The 18622-nt window shown below is 43.6% G+C and overlaps 1 protein-coding gene across 1 annotated transcript in view; it reads right to left on the reverse strand.

Annotated features, from left to right (window-relative positions):
• Positions 1 to 7513: 7513 nt before the first annotated feature.
• GABRE (gamma-aminobutyric acid type A receptor subunit epsilon) overlaps positions 7514 to 18622 on the reverse strand; it is a 19340-nt gene continuing 8231 nt past the window's right edge. The window contains exons 4-9 of the mRNA XM_032264080.1: positions 16764 to 16984; positions 15622 to 15704; positions 14182 to 14319; positions 10101 to 10253; positions 9758 to 9957; positions 7514 to 9473 (exon numbers count right to left, since the gene is read on the reverse strand). Coding sequence (XP_032119971.1) covers positions 9090 to 9473; positions 9758 to 9957; positions 10101 to 10253; positions 14182 to 14319; positions 15622 to 15704; positions 16764 to 16984 — 1179 coding nt within the window. The 3' untranslated portion in view covers positions 7514 to 9089. The remainder of the gene's footprint in view (positions 9474 to 9757; positions 9958 to 10100; positions 10254 to 14181; positions 14320 to 15621; positions 15705 to 16763; positions 16985 to 18622) is intronic.

Below are 18622 nucleotides of genomic sequence, written 5' to 3' on the forward strand. Positions count from 1 at the left end.
AATCTCTCAGCCCTCTGTGTCACCCAGTGTGTGAACTGGAGAAGTTATCCTATAGGTGGAATGTTTTCTCCCCCAAACCCAAAGAAGTCTACCAGGTGCACTACTTTTTTCTTTGCAGTGGGAGATTCAAGAGGCAGTAATTTGTCTTCCTTTGGAGGGGACATCCTGGCATGCCTCTGACCCTCAGTGATGTAGAAGAACACTGAATCCCCATGGCCTTTTTCTCCCAATCCTCTACTGTGCATGTGTCTTACTAAGGACTCCAGTGTGCAAGCTGCCTCTTAACCTGTCCTGTCCATTCAGAATGATGGTGTCAGTATAACTGATCAAAGTGATGTTTTTCATGATACCCTGACAGCCTAGATCTTGTATGACAATATTATGACTGGAGGTGTGAAAATTAACATAGCCTTTGGAAAACTGTAAGTAAATGTTCTTATCTTGGCCACTATTTTTGATCCTCTCTTCTAATTGGAAAGGAAAAACACACATTTGCCAAATCTGTTGTATATCATGTACTTGAGGTTTTATTAACCCACTCTAGTGACAATATTTGCTAGCAACAATCACAGCAGCTGTGATCTAGGAGACTACTTAGTGAAACCTGAGGCTTCACTAAGTGATTATCCAGGATCCATCCAGTTTCTACAGGGACCAGACTGATGAATTAAATGGAGATACAATAGGAACATCCTTAGGATATTTAATGGTGGCATTAATTTCCTATATTTGGTTTGAAAAATTGTGTTTGATTTACTATATGGCAGGGGGAAGGTATTTTAAGAGGTTTCCACTTGGCCTTTCCCACTACAGTAGCTCTATAACAGATTAGATACTTGATGTGGGTGTTACTCCAACTTCCAGGTATAGGAAATTCAATTATGCATTACAGAACTGGGAAGTTGACTGGATAGGTCTGTGAATCTGGTTGGCTCAGTAAGAACTGAACTCTGGCCAGGACTCAATTTATTTATTGGTTTCCATAAGCCTGCAACTCTAACAGAGAAGCCGAATAATACTTTGGTCTTCTGGTATCGATGTTAATTTAGACCTATATCCAATAGTCCTTGAAATGTCTGAGCGTTCCCTTCTCTCCCAAGTGTACAATCACCTGAGTAAATGACTGGAAAACCCATTGGAAAGGAGTGGGTGATATAATCACAGTATATGCTTGCCATGGTGTTGCAGTGTACTTCCTCCTTCAGACCTAGCCACTTGTTCTGTCAGTAGGTTACAGTTCTGAAAATTGTCTCAGGTGCAAGAACTGAGGAAAGCATCATGCCTTTCTAATCTGAGAAATCAGCCTTAGCTTTCTGTTCCTGCATCCTTGCCTTTTGATTGTAGATTTTAAGCAAAACCTTTGTTTACTATTCATCTATTCTTACCTGCTTTGTTGACCATCTCTACAATTTCCTGTAGGTCAAGTTTCTGTGGATTCCCCTGCAACTTAACTAGTTAACATAATAACAGACCCTGGTTTCTGGTGGTTAAGCTCTGCTGCTTGGTTTCTATTGCTTCAGGGCACTATCGTCCCCATTGCTAATAGCCATCTACTGTAGACGGAATGTACACTGAATGTTTATTTCTTATGTTGAAATCATAACCCTTAATGTGATAGTATTTGGAAATGGGGCCATTGGGAAGTGATTAGGTTATGAGGGTGGAGGCTTCACGAATGGAATCAGTATTCTTATAAAACAAACTCCAGAGAACACAGTGAGAAGATGACTGTCTATAAACCAGGAAGCAGGCCCTCACCAGACATGGAATTTGCCAGCACCTTAATTGTGGACATCCCAGCCTCCAGAACTGTGAGAAATATTTTTTTGTTGTTTATATGCAACCCAATCCATGGCATTTTGTTATAGCAGCCCAAACAGACCAAGACATCATCCAAGGTAATATTTCTGCTATGGTCAGTCTTGGCCTGCAGAGAACCACTACTTAATTTCTTAGTGGTGTTGGTGCTTCTCTAATCAATGCATTCCTCATGGTTTTGGGAAATTGCATGCCCTCTGGGTCCTCCCATGGAACAATTGTCTTTGGGCCTCACCAAGTAGATGATAGTTCTAATAATATATTGTAGCATGTAGATTTCCCTCAGCCTTTGAATCCTTTCTTTACTGTCTGCTGAGGCAATTCAGATATTTCCACCTCACTCAGTGTTGATTATCACTTTCTTCAAGCTTCTAGGAGCCACTCTAGCAGAGATTTTTGACCCATACCTTGGGTTTCTTGCCAGGTTTTAATCTCATATCTTGAAAAACTGTTCCATGTCAATGCATTTCTGTTTATCCATTTTTTTGTCTCAGCTATCTTAATAAGGCATCCTGAAACCAAGTCCCTGTGCTACCACCTGACATCTTCTAGACAGTTAATTCTTATAGCTTATTGAGGGTATAATCTCTTATCTTTTTATTAGACCTAGGACTGTCCTAATGGATTATGCCTGTATTTGATTCCGATTATTGGCTTAACAGCCAGGAAAGGAAGTTAAGCTGCTCTTGAAGCAAACACCTGTTATCTTGATGGAGAATGATCTTCAAAGTGTCTTCCAGTACTGAGAAGCACTAACTCTTATAGGAGGGGTGGACCACCTCTACAGGTTTTGAGGGTTCGGGGAAGTCTACAAAGCCTCAACCTTGATATCACAAATCCAGACGACCTCATCCAGTGCTTTGGAGTTCCGAGTTTTCCCAAACAGAGCCCTCATTCTAGCCTAATAGATATGGCTTGATTGGACATCTAGTCATATCTGGGGATTTGCAAGTCTAATTCTTAAGTTCTGCATTTGATCCTCATGTATGCCTAGTTTCCCACTGAAGGAAATGAAGTCCCTCTCTGTAAGTTTCCCAAAGGGCCCTCTGACTCTCTTCCTTAAATTTTAGCTGTTGTTGACTATATCCTCAGTTTCTCCTTATTTCTGTGTAGAGCATCAGTACAATCTAGTAATAACTGGCCAACTCTACCCTTGTTGTATATACAATGTCCCCTTCACAGCCTTCAAATGCTTTAATCAGCAATGGGGTCTCCCCTCAACTGGGATGTTTTCCCAGGTAACCAACAGTGAAATCTTCAGAATTTGGACTGTCACAGTTTGCCAGGTTCGCGATATGCCCTATATACTACTCAAGATGGTGGTGAGTAATCCAGTCTGAGAACCCCCTTTAATTGCATGTTTTCTTGTATTATTGCAATTGGTAGACACGTCCATACTCTAGTACCCCTGCTATATTCAGTCCTGGGCTAGGAGTAGCCCAAGAACAGCATTACCTCATATGAAGCACATTTATGCTGAAATTTGTCATTTATCAAAAATTCAAATTTAACTGTATTTTGGAAATCCTATATTTTATTTGCCAAATCTAGCAACCCTTCCACAGTGGCAGGGTTAGAGGTCACATGTAGGCACAACAGCATGGTTACCTACACACTAAAGCTCATTTAGCTATTGTCCTTGCCTATAAAAGAGGCCAATGGTGAGTCCCCAATGTGTCACTATTCTTGAAGGAAACCAATAAGCAACTTGTGGGCAAATATGGAGTCTCTTCAAAACTGGATGGAGCAATAATTCAGCTTGACTGCAATTGACACAAATTCTAGATATGATTTTTTTCCTGGAGATGTTTAGCCAGTTGCCATTCAATAGTGTTTGATCCACAAAGACAAGATTTTATATAACATTAGATTGGACCCAGAGGTTCCCTTGCCAGAAAAAGGTGTGCAATATTGGACACATGACCTGGAATTTGATTACATACAATACTACCCATAAATTGCCATCCAGATAGAGTGATGAAATGGTGTGTTAAAGACAGAGGTAAAGTGTGAGCTTAGGAATGATACTCTAAGAGGATGGGAAGCCATCCACCAGGAAGCATTTTGCACCCTAAATCATTTTGCACCCTATGCGGTAGAAAGTACAGGTTTGGGAACTGAGGAGCAGAAGTAGAAGTTGTTTTGCTTATCCACTCCTGGTGACCCACTTAAGGGAATCTGTGACTCCAGTTTTCATAATTCTGGGTCCTACAGGTTTAAAGCTCTTGGCTTCAAGATTGTCAATGCATTGACCAGGGAACACAAGAGTTCCATCAAATTTTATCCATAGCCACTGCTTGGTCATGTTTGACACCAGCCAAAAGAAAACAAGTCACCATCCTGACAGTGGTAATTGATTCTAATCACCATAAGGATATCATGCCACTTCTATACAGTTGGGGCAGGGAAGAATAAGTTTGACATCCAGAGGACCCACTTAGATGTCCCTTAGAAATGATGAACAAGTCCACCAACCATGGGCAGAAAAGGACATGGTGTCCAGAGGCTCAGACCCTCCAAGAGTGAAGGTTTCAGTCAGTCCACAAGGTAAGTTACCTAGATAAGTATATACTAGCTAAGGGTGAGAGGAGTTCTGAAATGTTTTGTATGGCAGGGATGATGAGCATCAGTTAAGGCCACCAAGACTAGCTCCTGTAACAGATGTGCAATGTGTTTCATTAGTCTTATAAATCCTCCCAAGGAAAAGAAGCTCAACATAACCATGGGAGCATGACTGTGGTGTGTATTTGTATGAAGCAAATGGGTCTCAGCAAAGTAAGGGGCAAATAATCGTGGATGTTGTAGTGTCCCACCAAGTCCTTCCCCCACCACTGCTGAGACTGTTGGAGGCTGACAGCTTTTAATGGAGACCCTCTTAGGCATACCCATGTTCATGCTCACATTCAGTGAGGGAGTATAAGGGCCCATCCACCTTGCCCTGATTTTCGACCACTCAGAACCATCCCAGCTTGAGAACTTCTAATTTGTTAATCTGAGGTTCTTATTTATTTATTTATTATACCTTAAGTTCAGAGGTACATGTGCAGGTTGTGCAGATTTGTTACGTAGGTATACTTGTTACATAGGTATGTATTTGTTACATAGGTACCTATTTGTTACATAGATATATTTGTTACATAGGTGCTATGGTAGTGGTTTGCTGCATCCATCACTCTGTCATCTACATTAGGTATTTCTCCTAATGTTATCCCTCTCCAATCCCCCAACCCCCTGCTATTCCTCCCCAGCCCCCACCCCCCAGGCCCCAGTGTGTGATGTTCCCCTCCCTGTATCCTTGTGTTCTCATTGTTCAACATCCACTTATGAGTGAGAACATGCAGTGTTTGGTGTTCTGTTCTTGTGTCAGTTTGCTAAGAATAATGGTTTCCGGTTTCATCCATGTTCCTGCAAAGGACATGTACTCATCCTTTTTTATGGCTGCATAGTATTCCATTGTGTATATGTGCCACATTTTTTTTATCCAGTCTATCATTGGTGGGCATTTGAGTTGGTTCCAGGTCTTTGCTATTGTGAACAATGCCACAATAAACATATGTGTGCATGCATCTTTATAATATAATGATTTATAATCCTTCGTGTATATACCCAGTAATGGGATTGCTGGGTCAAATAGAGTGAACCAGCAACCAACAGAATGGGAAAAAGTTTTTGCAATCTACCCATCAGATAAAGGGATAATATCCAGAATCTACGGAGAACTTAAACAAATTTACAAGAAAAAAAAACCCCATCAAAAAGTGGGCAAATGATATGAACAGACACTTTTCAAAACAAGACATTTATGCAGCCAACAAACATATGAAAAAAAGCTCATCATCACTGGTCATTAGAGTAATGCAAATCAAAACCACATTGACATATCACCTCATGCCAATTAGAATGACAATCATTAAAAAATCAGGAGACAAGTGCTGGAGAGGATGTGGAGAAGTAGGAAAGCTTTTTACACAGTTGGTGGGATTGTAAACTAATTCAACCATTGTGGAAGACAATGTGGCGATTTCTCAAAGATATAGAAATACCATTTGACTCAGCAATCTGAGGCTCTTAACAGCCAGTGCATCATAGCTCAATTTCTTCTCCACCGGGCGTTGCTCCTAGCACTCCTCCCAAAGGCAGGGATCCAAAGAGCACTCCCCAGTCAACTTCCTGCATTCTAATCTCAGTCTCAAAGACTGCTTCCTAGAAAAATTGACCTTTGAAAGTGTGAAAGTATGGTGAAAGTGTGTTTTGCCCTACGTCTTTTCCTTTTGTTTTAGTTATTATTATTTCTTAGTACGGGCACTGTTCTCAATCTTTTCTTTTCTTTTTTTCTGATATTTTATGTCATGCTTAGAAGGGCCTTTCCCATCCCAGGAATATAAACATATTCATGTATATTGTCTTATAGCACCTTTATGGTTTCCTTTCAAAAAGTTTTTAAATATTTGATTCATCAGTAATTTGGATGAGAAGAGACATAGGAAGATAACTTTATTTCTTGTTTTTCAAATGCTTAATTGGTTCCCTGTACTATTTAATTTTAAAATTCCTTTAGCCCTCCAAATGTTTCTGAGGTATAGTGTGTTTTTATCTTTTTTCCAGTTTCTAGTTATCAATGCCTAACTCATTTTTTCCCATGGTATTTAGTAATTGAAACATTTAAATTATGAATTTTTCTCTAAGAGCAGTGTTGGCTGCAACTCATTCATTAATTTTTTTTTTAGATATTATGCACTTAATTACGATTTCAATTTCTTTGTTTTAAAATAACTGTTTATGTGAGCATCTAAACATTTATAGATGGTAGAGATTTTATGTGTTTGTAGATTTATTACAGTGAGATTAAAAAATCTGTTTTGCACTATTTCTATGTATCAAATCTATTTAAATATGACTGCTTACAAACTCACACGTCTACATTGCCCAAGAACCACACTGCCTTTTTTCCTCCCTATGTCTTTAGTGACAAAATATTTTCCTAGTTCTAAAATTGTTCCTTGTATTTTCTGTGAATTTCTTGCATGCAAGTTTGAGCATCATTCTAAAGACTTTATTGCAAAAATGGCTGTTCAGATATAGCCTTTTTGTCTCCTCTTTGGTTCTCATTATTGTTTCTGAGTTTCTTTAGAGTTGGAAGTGTCACAGGATGCCAGGGCCACACTTCCCAACATACCTTTAGAGGTATAAAATAACATACCTTATTTTGAAAGGTGAATCAACCAAGGTGTCCAGGCTTGTTCCAAGCCAAGCCAGGGTATTACCATTTCTAAAATCCAGTCCCACTCCACTATTAACTCCTTGTGTGACAGGAGACAAATCTCCCATTTTTTTCTGTGCATCAGAATCTTCATCTTTATGTGGTAGAGGAGGGGAATGTTTTGAGTCTAGTGGTCCCTAGGAACCGTCTAGTTTTGATTAGGAGAGCTAGAGTGATAGGCAAGGCAAAAGGGACACGGAGCCAGCAGAGGCATGGGAGCAACAAAGGGAATCTGTAAAGGGTGCCACACACCCAGGCACACTACTCCCTTCGTTCCTGTTCTCTACTAATGAGAAAAGGGTAAAACGGTCCATGCGTGGCAGGTATGGAAATTACGGAAGGAAGAGAGGAGCAAAGATGTGGGTCATGGATTTCAGATTTAAAACCTGGACTGAGAACAAACTTGAACTCCACAGATACCAGCCACACTTTGAATGCTTCACTGATATATTTATTAGCATATTTCCCCATTTCAGATGATGGTGACAAAAAGTAGATGGAGATCCCACCCTATCCACCCCCCAATAAATTACAGAATTACAAACACAGATTGACTTAGCATATACAAGCATTGGGGCATATCAAAATTCATTCTACTGGGTTACTAGAGCCAGGAGAGATCTGATCTTGGGGGCAGTCTGAGCACCTAAGGTTCAGAAATTGAGCTAAAGAGACGGCGCCATTGTGGGCCCTGCCACTGCAGTACCAGCAGAGGTGACAGAGTAGAATCATGGTGAACTGAGCTGCCTACCCCTGTCATGTGGTCTAGAAGGCAACAGTAGGCTCTTGGGTAGCTTCCAGTGAGATCCACAGTCCCATAGAAATCTGTGCCTCAGGGTTTCCATCTGCACAATGGGGATAATAATCCTGTCCTAAAGATGTCACAGGGCTATCATGAAGCTCCAAATAGACACAATTTGTCAAAAATGCTTTGCCAAAGTTCCAGTGCCAGACAAATTTAAGGGAATTCAATTGATTGACTGTAATTGTTAGAGTGCCCCAGGTATAACGGTGGACTGGCTCATGGGTCCAGGGGCCATGCAACTGATAGAACTCCTATGGTGTGCCTTAGGTGGGCACAAATCAATGGTGAGTAATGCCTGCTGCAAAGCCAAGTTTCTTTAGTTTCTTGGCCCCAGGAAGTCACCAAGGCCAAGTACCTGGGTCAGGGCTAGGGAAAGTCACTGGGGAAGTTACAGAAAAGTCACAGGGGTCAAAGAGAAGGAAGAAGGTGGCATATAAAGCAGGGAGTAGTTACTATCATCACACACAAAAATAGATACCCATTGGATGAAGGGCATTGAATTAGTAGTAAGGATGAAAGACAGAGCCAGCAGGGAGAGGGAGATGTCACAGCAGCAGAGAGAGGAATGCTGTCCCAAATAGGCTGTCTTGCTGCCACCCTCATTCTAAAAGGATAATGCCATAATGCCAGTGTCTATCTATCTGTAGAGAAAGGGATAGCAGGGAGAGAGAACCAATAACATAATAATCTGACCAAAGGGTAGGGATCCCTTCCTCCTGCTACACTGCTGCCCAGCATCTTAATGAGGTGTCAGGTATAGAGAAGCAACTAGTTGGTGCACTTTGAGGCTGAGGCCAGAGCTGGGCCCAAAGCACTACAAAGGCAATAGTGGGCTTCTGGAAAAATGCAGTGGTTGTCAGCACTGTTGAAAGATAGTTAATCCGCCTGTACATAGGCATGGTTTTGGGGAGCTGATCACTAGGTGCCTATGATTTTTAAGACTGAGGATCACAGACGGTCCCTAAAGAAGAGGAAGGTGGCCCATTTATTAATAATTTGAAACGGGCTACCAAGGAGACTCAGTGAATGAGCCAGATTGGGGAGAGGCGCAGCAAAGACAAACCCTCTATAGGCTTCCGTTTAGGGAAGGGGGCAGGAAAATCTCTAGTTGCTCCTGCTGCTGCTGCTTTCGCCTAAGTCCCTTGGCAAGGGGCTTGGGCCTCCTGGGGAACTGGGGAGGTTGCCTCACAGGGTACCAGCTGGCACCTACAAGTTAAGGCAAACAAGCCAATAGAGCACATTGAAGATGAAGAAGGTCACTGGGAAAACAACTCGCGAGTAGTTATCCAGGCGGTAGACGTGGATGCAGAGGCGGCCCTGCTGCCAGGTACTGCCCTCACAATCAGGAACCATGCAGAAGTACTTCTTAAAACGCTTGCACCACTCACAGATGGCCAGCTTGGAGTAGAGTCTGCGGGGACCCTCAGGGCTACCTGGGCTAGGGGACTGCTGGGCTGAGCAAGACGGGCGGTCCTCTCCATCACTTCCCTCAGTGGTGACAATCTGGCACACAAAAGCTTCCTGATGTTGTCGGGTACAGGCTCGGGCACGTGCACGGGCACGGGTATGGGCACGGCTATCGATACAAGGCTAAAATGGACAAGGAAAGAAGTGGGGAAAAGTCAAGGGAAGAAAAGCCAAGTCTAGGTGCTGCCTCTGGATTTTCTGGAAACTGTCTTTGGCACACCATGTCTTGGCTTGTCACCTCCAACTTCTCACCATTACATCGGGAAGTTGATTCAACTCCCCCCACAACCCTGGTTAATACCCCATCACTCAGCAAGCTGACCACCCATGTGCCATAACCCTAATGCCCTTGCTAGAATGTCTTCACACTCCAAATCCTTGCCACCACTCCCATACCCAGTTCATACATGGCGGAGTTTTGGAGAAGCATGGGCTTTGGTCTGGTTGTAGATCAGGAAGTTGAGCACAGCAAACTCCAACAGAGCGCAGAAGCAGAAGACGAAGCAGATGGCGATATAGAAATCCAAGGCTGTGATATAGGAGACACGCGGGAAATTTTTACGAGAAAAGGTGCCCAACGTGGTCATGGTAACAACAGAGGTGACCCCTGCAAGAGCACAGGAGTGGAGGTGGACTCAGCTTCTGACCTATATGCTACATTGGTTGAAGGACTCCATGACAAGGCAACTCTGCTGTGGCCCAGCCAACTCCCAGCCATGTGCTTATGTGTATGCCTCTTTCCCCTCTTACCTACAGAAGTCCGGGCAGGAGCAGACTCTGTCTTGATCCAAAAGGAAACCCAGGAGAGCATCGTGGTCATGGAAGAAGGGACATAGTTTTGAAAGGCAACATAGCCAAACTGTCTGCTCACATTGAAGAAAATCGTCATGACCATGAAGTCACCTGAAAGACAGAAAAAACGCCACTGCATTACATGAAGGTCTCCCTTAAGCAGGACATGCACAGTAAGGGTTTCACCATTCATCTCACAGTATTCCCTAGGATACAGGCATGATGTTACAATGCAATATATGCAAATAGGATCAGAAGAAGTACAGAAAAAAGACTTACTGCAAGACCCATGGCCAGTAAACAGCTAAGTCAAGGCCAGAATCTTAATAGCTTCTTTCTCAGTTCACTCTCCCACACTCAATGTCTGTCTCTGCAGGGTGGCAAGAGAGCCCAGTGAAAGTGAAAAAAACAGCCTTTTAGATATCATGCCCATGCAGCTGATATCCAGATGGCTGACTGAGGACTTCACACCCACTAAGCCCACTGAGACATGTCATATCTGGACTGCTGGCCCTCAGAATGTCTACTCTCAGCAAATGAGACCAGGGATGTCTGTGCTGTGGTGGGGAAGCACAGAATGCTTTCAGCCTCCTTTCTACACATTCGTATGATGGCAAAATGCCTTAGTGAGGGAGCACTGCTCCACTGATGGTCAAAACCGGGACTAGCGTGCTCCCTAAACTTTTGGTGGCTCCCTATTCCACATGAGCTATAGACTCAATCTGCACTCTGGACTCTGATGCTAAAGGCCCACAATGACCCATCTCCAACTGACATTTTACACTCACACTCTCACGCATCTTACCCAAAGCCAATCCCATCTGCTCACAGATTTCCTGAGATAGCCTGCAAATTTATACCAATAATCTAACCCTGGACTCTCTGGTCTTAGTCTAGGACCTCTAACCCAAATTGAATGTTTCAGGAAAATAGAAGAATGAGCTTAAAAGGAACATTTCAGTCAGCCCTCCAGATGTCAGATCTGTGGAGTACATATCCACAGGGCAGACTAAGGTCCTCATAGTCACTTGGACACTGTGTCCCTGGTCATGGCTTTCAGCTAGACAGTCATGGCTCCTCCAGGACCTGATGACAAAGTATATGTTTAGTTGGCATCTTTTTAAATACCATTCATGCTGCTTTATGCTCTGATGAACCTTCTCCATGATAGCAGGAGGCATGTTATCATGACTCCTGGGCTTGTGTGGGCTTTTCTCTGAACCCAGGACATCATTTTCCACTCTCAGCATCACATTGGAATTGTGATACTATAGAACTCCTAGGCCTATAATTAGGTGTGCTTTTAAGTCCCTTCAAGGCAGGGCTCATGTGGGCCCTGTGGCTTAGCCACTGCCCATCCAAGCTCAGAACAGTCTGGAACCCAGCAGACACTCAGCAACTCTTGCTCTTGCCAGGCAACATCTTTGTAAAGCACAGCAGAACACTAACCTGTCTTTGTGTCCTGTTTTGGAAAGTAGATCACCTGCCCAGCAGGTCAGGGTGGGTTGGAGCTGAATGAGAAGAGCTGAATTACTACTCACCTTGCTTGGCAGCACTGAAACTCAAGGAACAAGGTTTCTCAGATTCGTCTGGAAAAAGGCAAGGGAGTGACCTGTTTTCAGTGGGAAACCTGTGTGTTGAGTATAGCTTTGCGATCGAACTCCTCCAGAGCTTATGCACAGACCACCCTCACACTTGCCTACTGGCCAGAATGTATTTATCAAAAGTCCTCTTGCCCTGGGATCTTGACTGCAATTTAAGGCACTTCTAATTGCTGGGTTTATTTAATATATGGCCAAAAAAAGAAGCTTCTCCATTCATCAAGAGGTGGCAATTTGTCTTGAAGGACAAGAGAAAGATGCTAACACACGCTTTTTTCTTCCTGAGGAATTAGAGAAGCACAGGTAAGAAAAGCATATATATCTGGGGCTGAGGAACCAAAGCAAAAAATACATGCTAAAGACGGTTTTATGCTCAAACTCTTATCCTCTTTGAACAGACCGTCGTTGGTCACTGCAATGTCAGAGGGACACAATTAAAAAGATCATGGCCAGAGGACTGGGACTAGAAGGATGAATGGACCCAAGGCTTTGAAGAATAAGGGAAGAAAAAAAATCCTAGGGCTATGTAGACTACAACAGACTATGATCCATGCCGGGAATGATAATGCTGATCCTTTCATCTCGGCCCTGTGAAACAGTGGCTGGACTAATGTAAGCTGGATAGTTCCAAGGAAAAATAACTAGACCCAATGTGTGGAACTTCCAGAGACTCCAATTTCAGATGAACAGGAAGAGTCTTCTGATGGACAGAACTGTCTAGAGAAGAAAGAAACCTCCTTGTAAGACAGTGAATTCCTGACCAGCAATAATATTCCATTGGAGGGTCCACAGTCATCAGTGAAGGACAAGCCACTCCCTGGGGCAGGGCTGGACTCTCTTTGAACCTCCTGAAGCAGAGATTCTCTGGCCGAAAGTCCAAGATGGCCAGAGTAGCAGGCTACCACTGAATTCTGAACCCTTAGGAGATGACCACATAAGTATGCTCCAGATGGAGAGATCTGTCCTAGGGTCCAGCTGGAAGAGTTTGGACTCTGAAGTCCAAAGATAACTCTGACACTGAAGGAACCATGTCTCAAGATCAACTAGTCTCTAGCAGAGGAGAAAGAAGACCTCTTTTCTCCTCAACAATCCTCCTCACTCCCAAGGAGGTCTGGTGCTTACCTACTGTCACTGCTTTGGTGATGATACTGGCTCTGGGGCTTTGTAGTCACTAGGGCACCATTTTGAAACAATGCACAATCATCTACTAAATGGAACCACGAGTGACTTAAAAGCCCCTGGGCCTTATCTCCTCTGTCACTTTTGATGATAGGTCCCCACCTATCTGGGAAAAACTGACTTGTGGAAAGCCAAGAGGCAGGCCTATGGTTAGCTGGCAGAAGAGCAATGCTCCCAAGTCAAAGGTAGTAATACTGCTTCCCCAGAGTTCCTAAGAAAAAAGGCAAGTATTTGTAACACATTCCAGCCCTTCTTCCCCTTCCTAGTACTGTGCAAGCAAAGCTCTGGCCACATGAGCATGAGCTTTCCCTCACTCAGAGAATGACTCAATAATGACTCAACAAATGAAACAAAAGCAGATTTTTCTGCCTAGTCACATGGTAGCAGAACAAGATGCCTCTCACGACAAATGGCTGGTTGGGTGACTGGCTCCATCCACACTCTGGAAACGATGAGGGCAGTGCCTTCACTGCCCTGAACTTGGTTAGGACGCGTGGAGAGTGTTTCCAGGGCTGCTCTGGGAGCTACCCTGGGGAGGTACCTTAGCTCCTCATTCAGATCACCTAGGAACATAAGTGAAGATGCTCACATCTAATCGCAAGCTGAAGTGTAAGAGGCCCAGGGCCTTCCCTTTTAGTCTTTGTTAGAGAAAAGGTCAGAAAACCAGTGGTCACTATGCTTATGTTAAATCCACCATGAACTCTGACAAGAATTTGTGCTTTTTAGACCAGTTCCTTTAAGATAAATGCCAATGCAGCAGCCACTGTAGCTGCTGTAACTTCCTCCAGACTATCCCAGCCTTAAACTTGCCGACATTAGAGCTCCAGCCTCCACCTCCCACTATAATGGACTTTGCTTCCCGTTCAGCCAGCTTGGATTGGTTCTGGGCATGGAGAACTCATATGAGCTCCATTCCCCAAAGTCATCCAAGTAGGTCAGTGTTGTAACCTTGAAACTGAAGAGTCCCCATGAAAAAGCCAGCTGCACATTCTGACAGCAACAGAACTTTATCTACTTACCTAATGTCTCAAGGGGCTTGGCAAAGCACTTACTTCTTTGCAGATAAGACTGAGACATAGTTACAAAGTCTCAGTTTCCTCTGCAAACAGTTGTAAGTGCTTAGCAATTATGAGACAGGAGCCGTGTCTTACAATATTTCCATGGGATTACTGCAAAGCATTTGTATGGATGGCCATCTCCAATCATCCCTACCACCTTCCTGGACTTCCGCCAAGCCCTGGTTTCCATGGCACACTTACCAGCTGGGGTTGAGATTATTTCAGTTTTGTTGCTCACTCCTGTAAAATAAAACTGGAAGAGCTTCCAGGAGTTCTTCTCATTGATTTCAAGCTTGAAATTTTCCCACTTGTAGGTCATCTCATTCTCAGGATAAGAAACTGTAAAGCAATGTAAGAAAGAGGGTCATATGAGACTTGGAAGGCCATCTGGGTCTCCAATAGCATGGAGTCAGCCTGCACAATGCCTTGGAGTCCTGTCTGTGGTCTCACCAGCTGTGGGATCTTGCCTCTCTTACCTCATTGTTGAAGTCCATTCAATAAGAGCATTACTGAGCATTCCTCAGTATCAGGCCGTGGGCTGGAAATACAGAGATGAGCAAGGCATGAACCTATCCTCAAAAATTTACATATAATTTTGTAAGACAGTGAGTATATTACTGTGATTTTTGGAGGTGCTCTGAAAAACCTATGCCTGTGGAACAGTGGGGAAACAAAGCAGATAAAGATCATTTGCAGACATAGTCAGAAAAGACTTCATAAAGCAGGTGATATAGCCCCATTAATCTTGAAACTCAAGAAAATATTCTCAATAAGAATGAGATTGAAGTGACTAAGGGGCAGCATAGAAAGGTGAAACACTTTGTGTATTGTGGAAAAGCCAAAAGTTCAGGATGGCTAGCTCACAGAGGATGAGGAACACAGGAGTGGGTGGCAGAGTACAGTTCATGAATGGTTCTGAGGATCATCCTAAGGAATTTCAAATTAATTCATGACAGTTAAGGGCAGATTTGAAAGTGAGAAGTGATCTGGTCTAGGTGACCTTTCAGCTAGGTCGCTTTGGTCCTTCCGTGAGGATAGCATGTTGGCGAAACAGGCCAGCGTAGTAATCCAGTCACAATTAAATTAATGCAAGTGGAAGTCAAAGCTGTGACAAAGTGCATACAAATAGACAGCATTGATAGAGACTGGGAGGAAACACCAATAAGATGTGCAGATTGATTAGATACAGGAAGTGAGGGAGACGGAACACCAAAGTTCTTGATTTGGGCAACTGGGTTGGGTGATGGTACTCTTCAATGAGACAAATGGGAACACAGAAGCAGCACTCCTGTTTTGGTGATAGAGGTTTGGAGGAGACAATGAATTTTGTTTCGGGCATGTGCAGTTTCAAAGTGAAGATATGGCAAAAGTCCAAGCGAAAGATGACAAAGGCCTAAACCAAGGCAGTGCCAGATGGAGAGGAGCACACATACTTGAGGTACATTTCAGAGGCACGTGGACGGGTTGAGTAACACAGTATTGTTGGCAGGAAAGGAAATGAGGGTGGAAGATGGAAGCCCTGCACAACCTTGGCACCGTTTTAGGAGAAAAGCAGAGGCAGAAAAATGTAAACGGCAAGGATGAGAAAAAGAAGGAGCCCAGCATGTCTCTGGGGCCCCAGAAACCTAAGAAGGTACTCACAGCTAGAGAAAGACAGAGGGCAAGAGTGAGAATCCATTGGAAATCTCAGCATGTGGAGTGAGCATCCAGCATCAATGGTCATCCTGGAAGGGAGAAAGGAGCCTCATTAGGCTGATCCTAAGCACTTTCATATCCACCCAACTTTGGTCTAGGGACCAACACCAATGAATAGCCAGAGTTGATTTTGTTTGTTTGTTTGTTTGAGACAGAGTCTCACTCTGTCACCCAGGCTAGAGTTCAGTGACATGATCTCAGCTCACTGCAGTCTCTTGCCTCCCAGGCTCAAACAGTTCTCGTGCTTCAGCCTCCCAAGTAGCTGGAATTAGCGCCATCATGCCGCACTAATTTTTGCATTTTTAGTAGAGACAGGGTTTTTCCATGATGGCCAGGCTTGTCTAGAACTCCTGATCTCAAGTGATCTGCCCGCTGCAGCCTCCAAAGGGGTTGTTGGGCTCACAGGCATGAGCCACCGCACCCGGCCCTCAGTAGAATTTAAGACAAAAAGCTCAAAGGAGAGATAACAAAAGAAAAAACAAAACAAAACAAATAGGCAAATAGCTTAGAAGTATCTGGCTACTCTGGGCTCCATCATTAGAGAAACATATGGACCAACTTTGATAGGCTTTTTTTTTTTTTCCTCACCCAGCCCAGTTTCCAGGACCTGCCAACATCCTCCCACTCTTCCCCACCTTCCTGCCCCCAACACACAATCTTCCCCTGTTGGGAATTCAAGTATCCAACCTGATCTTAGGTACCTTTGCCACTGCTGTGCTGCTGCACCTCCTGAACAACTCCACCACTGTGGACGTATCTTTATAACCAGTGCCCACTTGGGATGGAATTGTCTAGGTAATGCAGTCATACTGACACATCCTAGTTGGGGGAGTTCTGGACTTGGAGCCAAGTAACTGGGTACCAGTTCCAGCTCTGTCACAAACTTGGTGTGTGGCTTGAAGCAGTATCTTCCTATTTTGAGGCCTCCATATCTGTTACATGAGGGAGCTGAGCTCATGGTCTAGGAAAGCTGGACAGGCCCTTAGAGGTATCATTCAGAATGAGATCTCTGCCCATGGATCTTTAGCTAAAATTATCAGAATGGGAGAGAGAATCCCAGAAGGTGAGACTCCAGAGGCTCGACATACCTAATTGTGTACAGCACCTTGCCATCCTTGTAGATGCGGACCATCTGGTTGGGCATCGTGATCTCATGCTCTTGGGTTCTCTTAGAATTTCTAAAAAAGGTGTCTGGGATCCATAGCTGGCTCACCACGTTGCCACTCATAACAAGAGACTCAAAGGTGTCATTGTAACAGAGGCGTTCATCATACCAGGTCTGGGAGAACATGATGTCAATGGTGTATTCCTGGCGGGAAGGACAGAAAAGCAGACACTTGGGGATAAGCAGAAAAAGGACACTGACATGTTAACATATTGTTTGCCACTCCCTAACCTAGAATCCTAAAGGCAATGTGGTGGAATTCATAGAGCACTGGGCCAGTAAGCAAGTCAACACTCTCTCAGTCCCCACATTTCCACAGTAAATCAAAGATCCCAGCTCAAAATTGTTTTAAAAATTTACAAGCACAACACACACCATTGATTGCATACAGTGAAGTTTCCCCTTTCAATTTTTATTTAGGGAGGACAAATATTAATTAACCCCAATCCTTCATTCTCCAGAATTAAAATAAAAATAAAGTGTTTTGGATGTCTGGTGCTATGGCTCATGCCTGTAATCCCAGAAGTTTGGGAGGCCAAGGCAGGAGGATCACAAGGTGAGGAGTTCGAGACTAGCCTTGCTAACATGGTGAAACCCCATCTCTACTAAAAATACAAAAATTAGCGGGGCATGGTGGCGGATGTCTGTAATTCCAGCTATTGGGGAGGATGAGGCAGCAATATCCCTTGAACCTGGGAAAAGGGCATTACAGTGAGCTGAGATTGTGCCACTGCGCTACAGATTGGGTGACAGAGCAAGACTCCATCTCAAAAAAAAAAAAAAAGAAGTGTTTTGAGTCACAAGAGAAATGTCTATTTAGTCTCATGTTTTTTAAACAAGAAGAAACTTTTTTTCCCCTTGTTTTGTTTTTGCTTTCAAATAAGTGCCTGTAACCTCTGAATGTGTGTGTGCATGTGCATAGATATATCCATGATTATTTGGTCTCCAGATATTCTCTGTCCCATAAAATATCTGTTAAACATAAACAATGATATTTAATAGGAAGAAGCTAGAAATGTGCACCACTGGTGTTGAAGGGAGGAAAAAACCCGACAGCTATAGAACTGCAAGCAGCTCGAGCAGCAAGTACCACAACTAGGCCAAGGTAGAACTCCGACGGCTAGCCCAACATCCTTTATTTTAGAGATAAGGAAACTGTGAGGCTCCATGAGAAAGGGGTCAATCCAAAGTCACACAAATAGTCAATAGCAGCCTTGCCCTGGACGGATTTCACTTGCAACAACAATCCTTTTAGGTACCAAGGTCCAGTTTTCTCTGCAGAATCCCTAGGTCTTTCCCCTGAGTTCTGCATCCAACAATGAATACACACAACTATGGAGGTAGGTAGGGCCCTTAGGGAAGAAATAAAGAAAATCCCTAATTGTCTTTGCTGCCAAGCCACCAAACTGCTGGGAGCCAGCCATGGAAGAGAAGACTGAGAATGTTCCCTGGAGTAGGCCAGAGTAGCACACAGAAAAGAGCTGGCAGAGCCTGGCTCCCATTTGTATAAGAGTCTCTGACTCCACCCTGCCCCACCTGCCTCCACAAATAGCCTTCCAAGTATTTCTACTGTCCCAAGTGGCTGGCAGTTCCAACTTGGCTAGCAGAGCCTCCTTCATTTCCAGGCTTCATGAACCGCTTGGTAGCCTGCAGGAAGCCTTTCCGTCTGCACTCACACTGTGCTTATGCTTTATGTTATGAAGTGTTTCAAAAGAGCATTTAATTTCTATTTGACAATTTTAAGTTCATTGCATATCAACTGATAACTAAAAGTTCAGTTTT

This window comes from Sapajus apella, unplaced genomic scaffold, assembly GCF_009761245.1.
Source record: "Sapajus apella isolate SASKATOON/1434 unplaced genomic scaffold, GSC_monkey_1.0 scaffold142, whole genome shotgun sequence".
Taxonomy (NCBI): domain Eukaryota; kingdom Metazoa; phylum Chordata; class Mammalia; order Primates; family Cebidae; genus Sapajus; species Sapajus apella.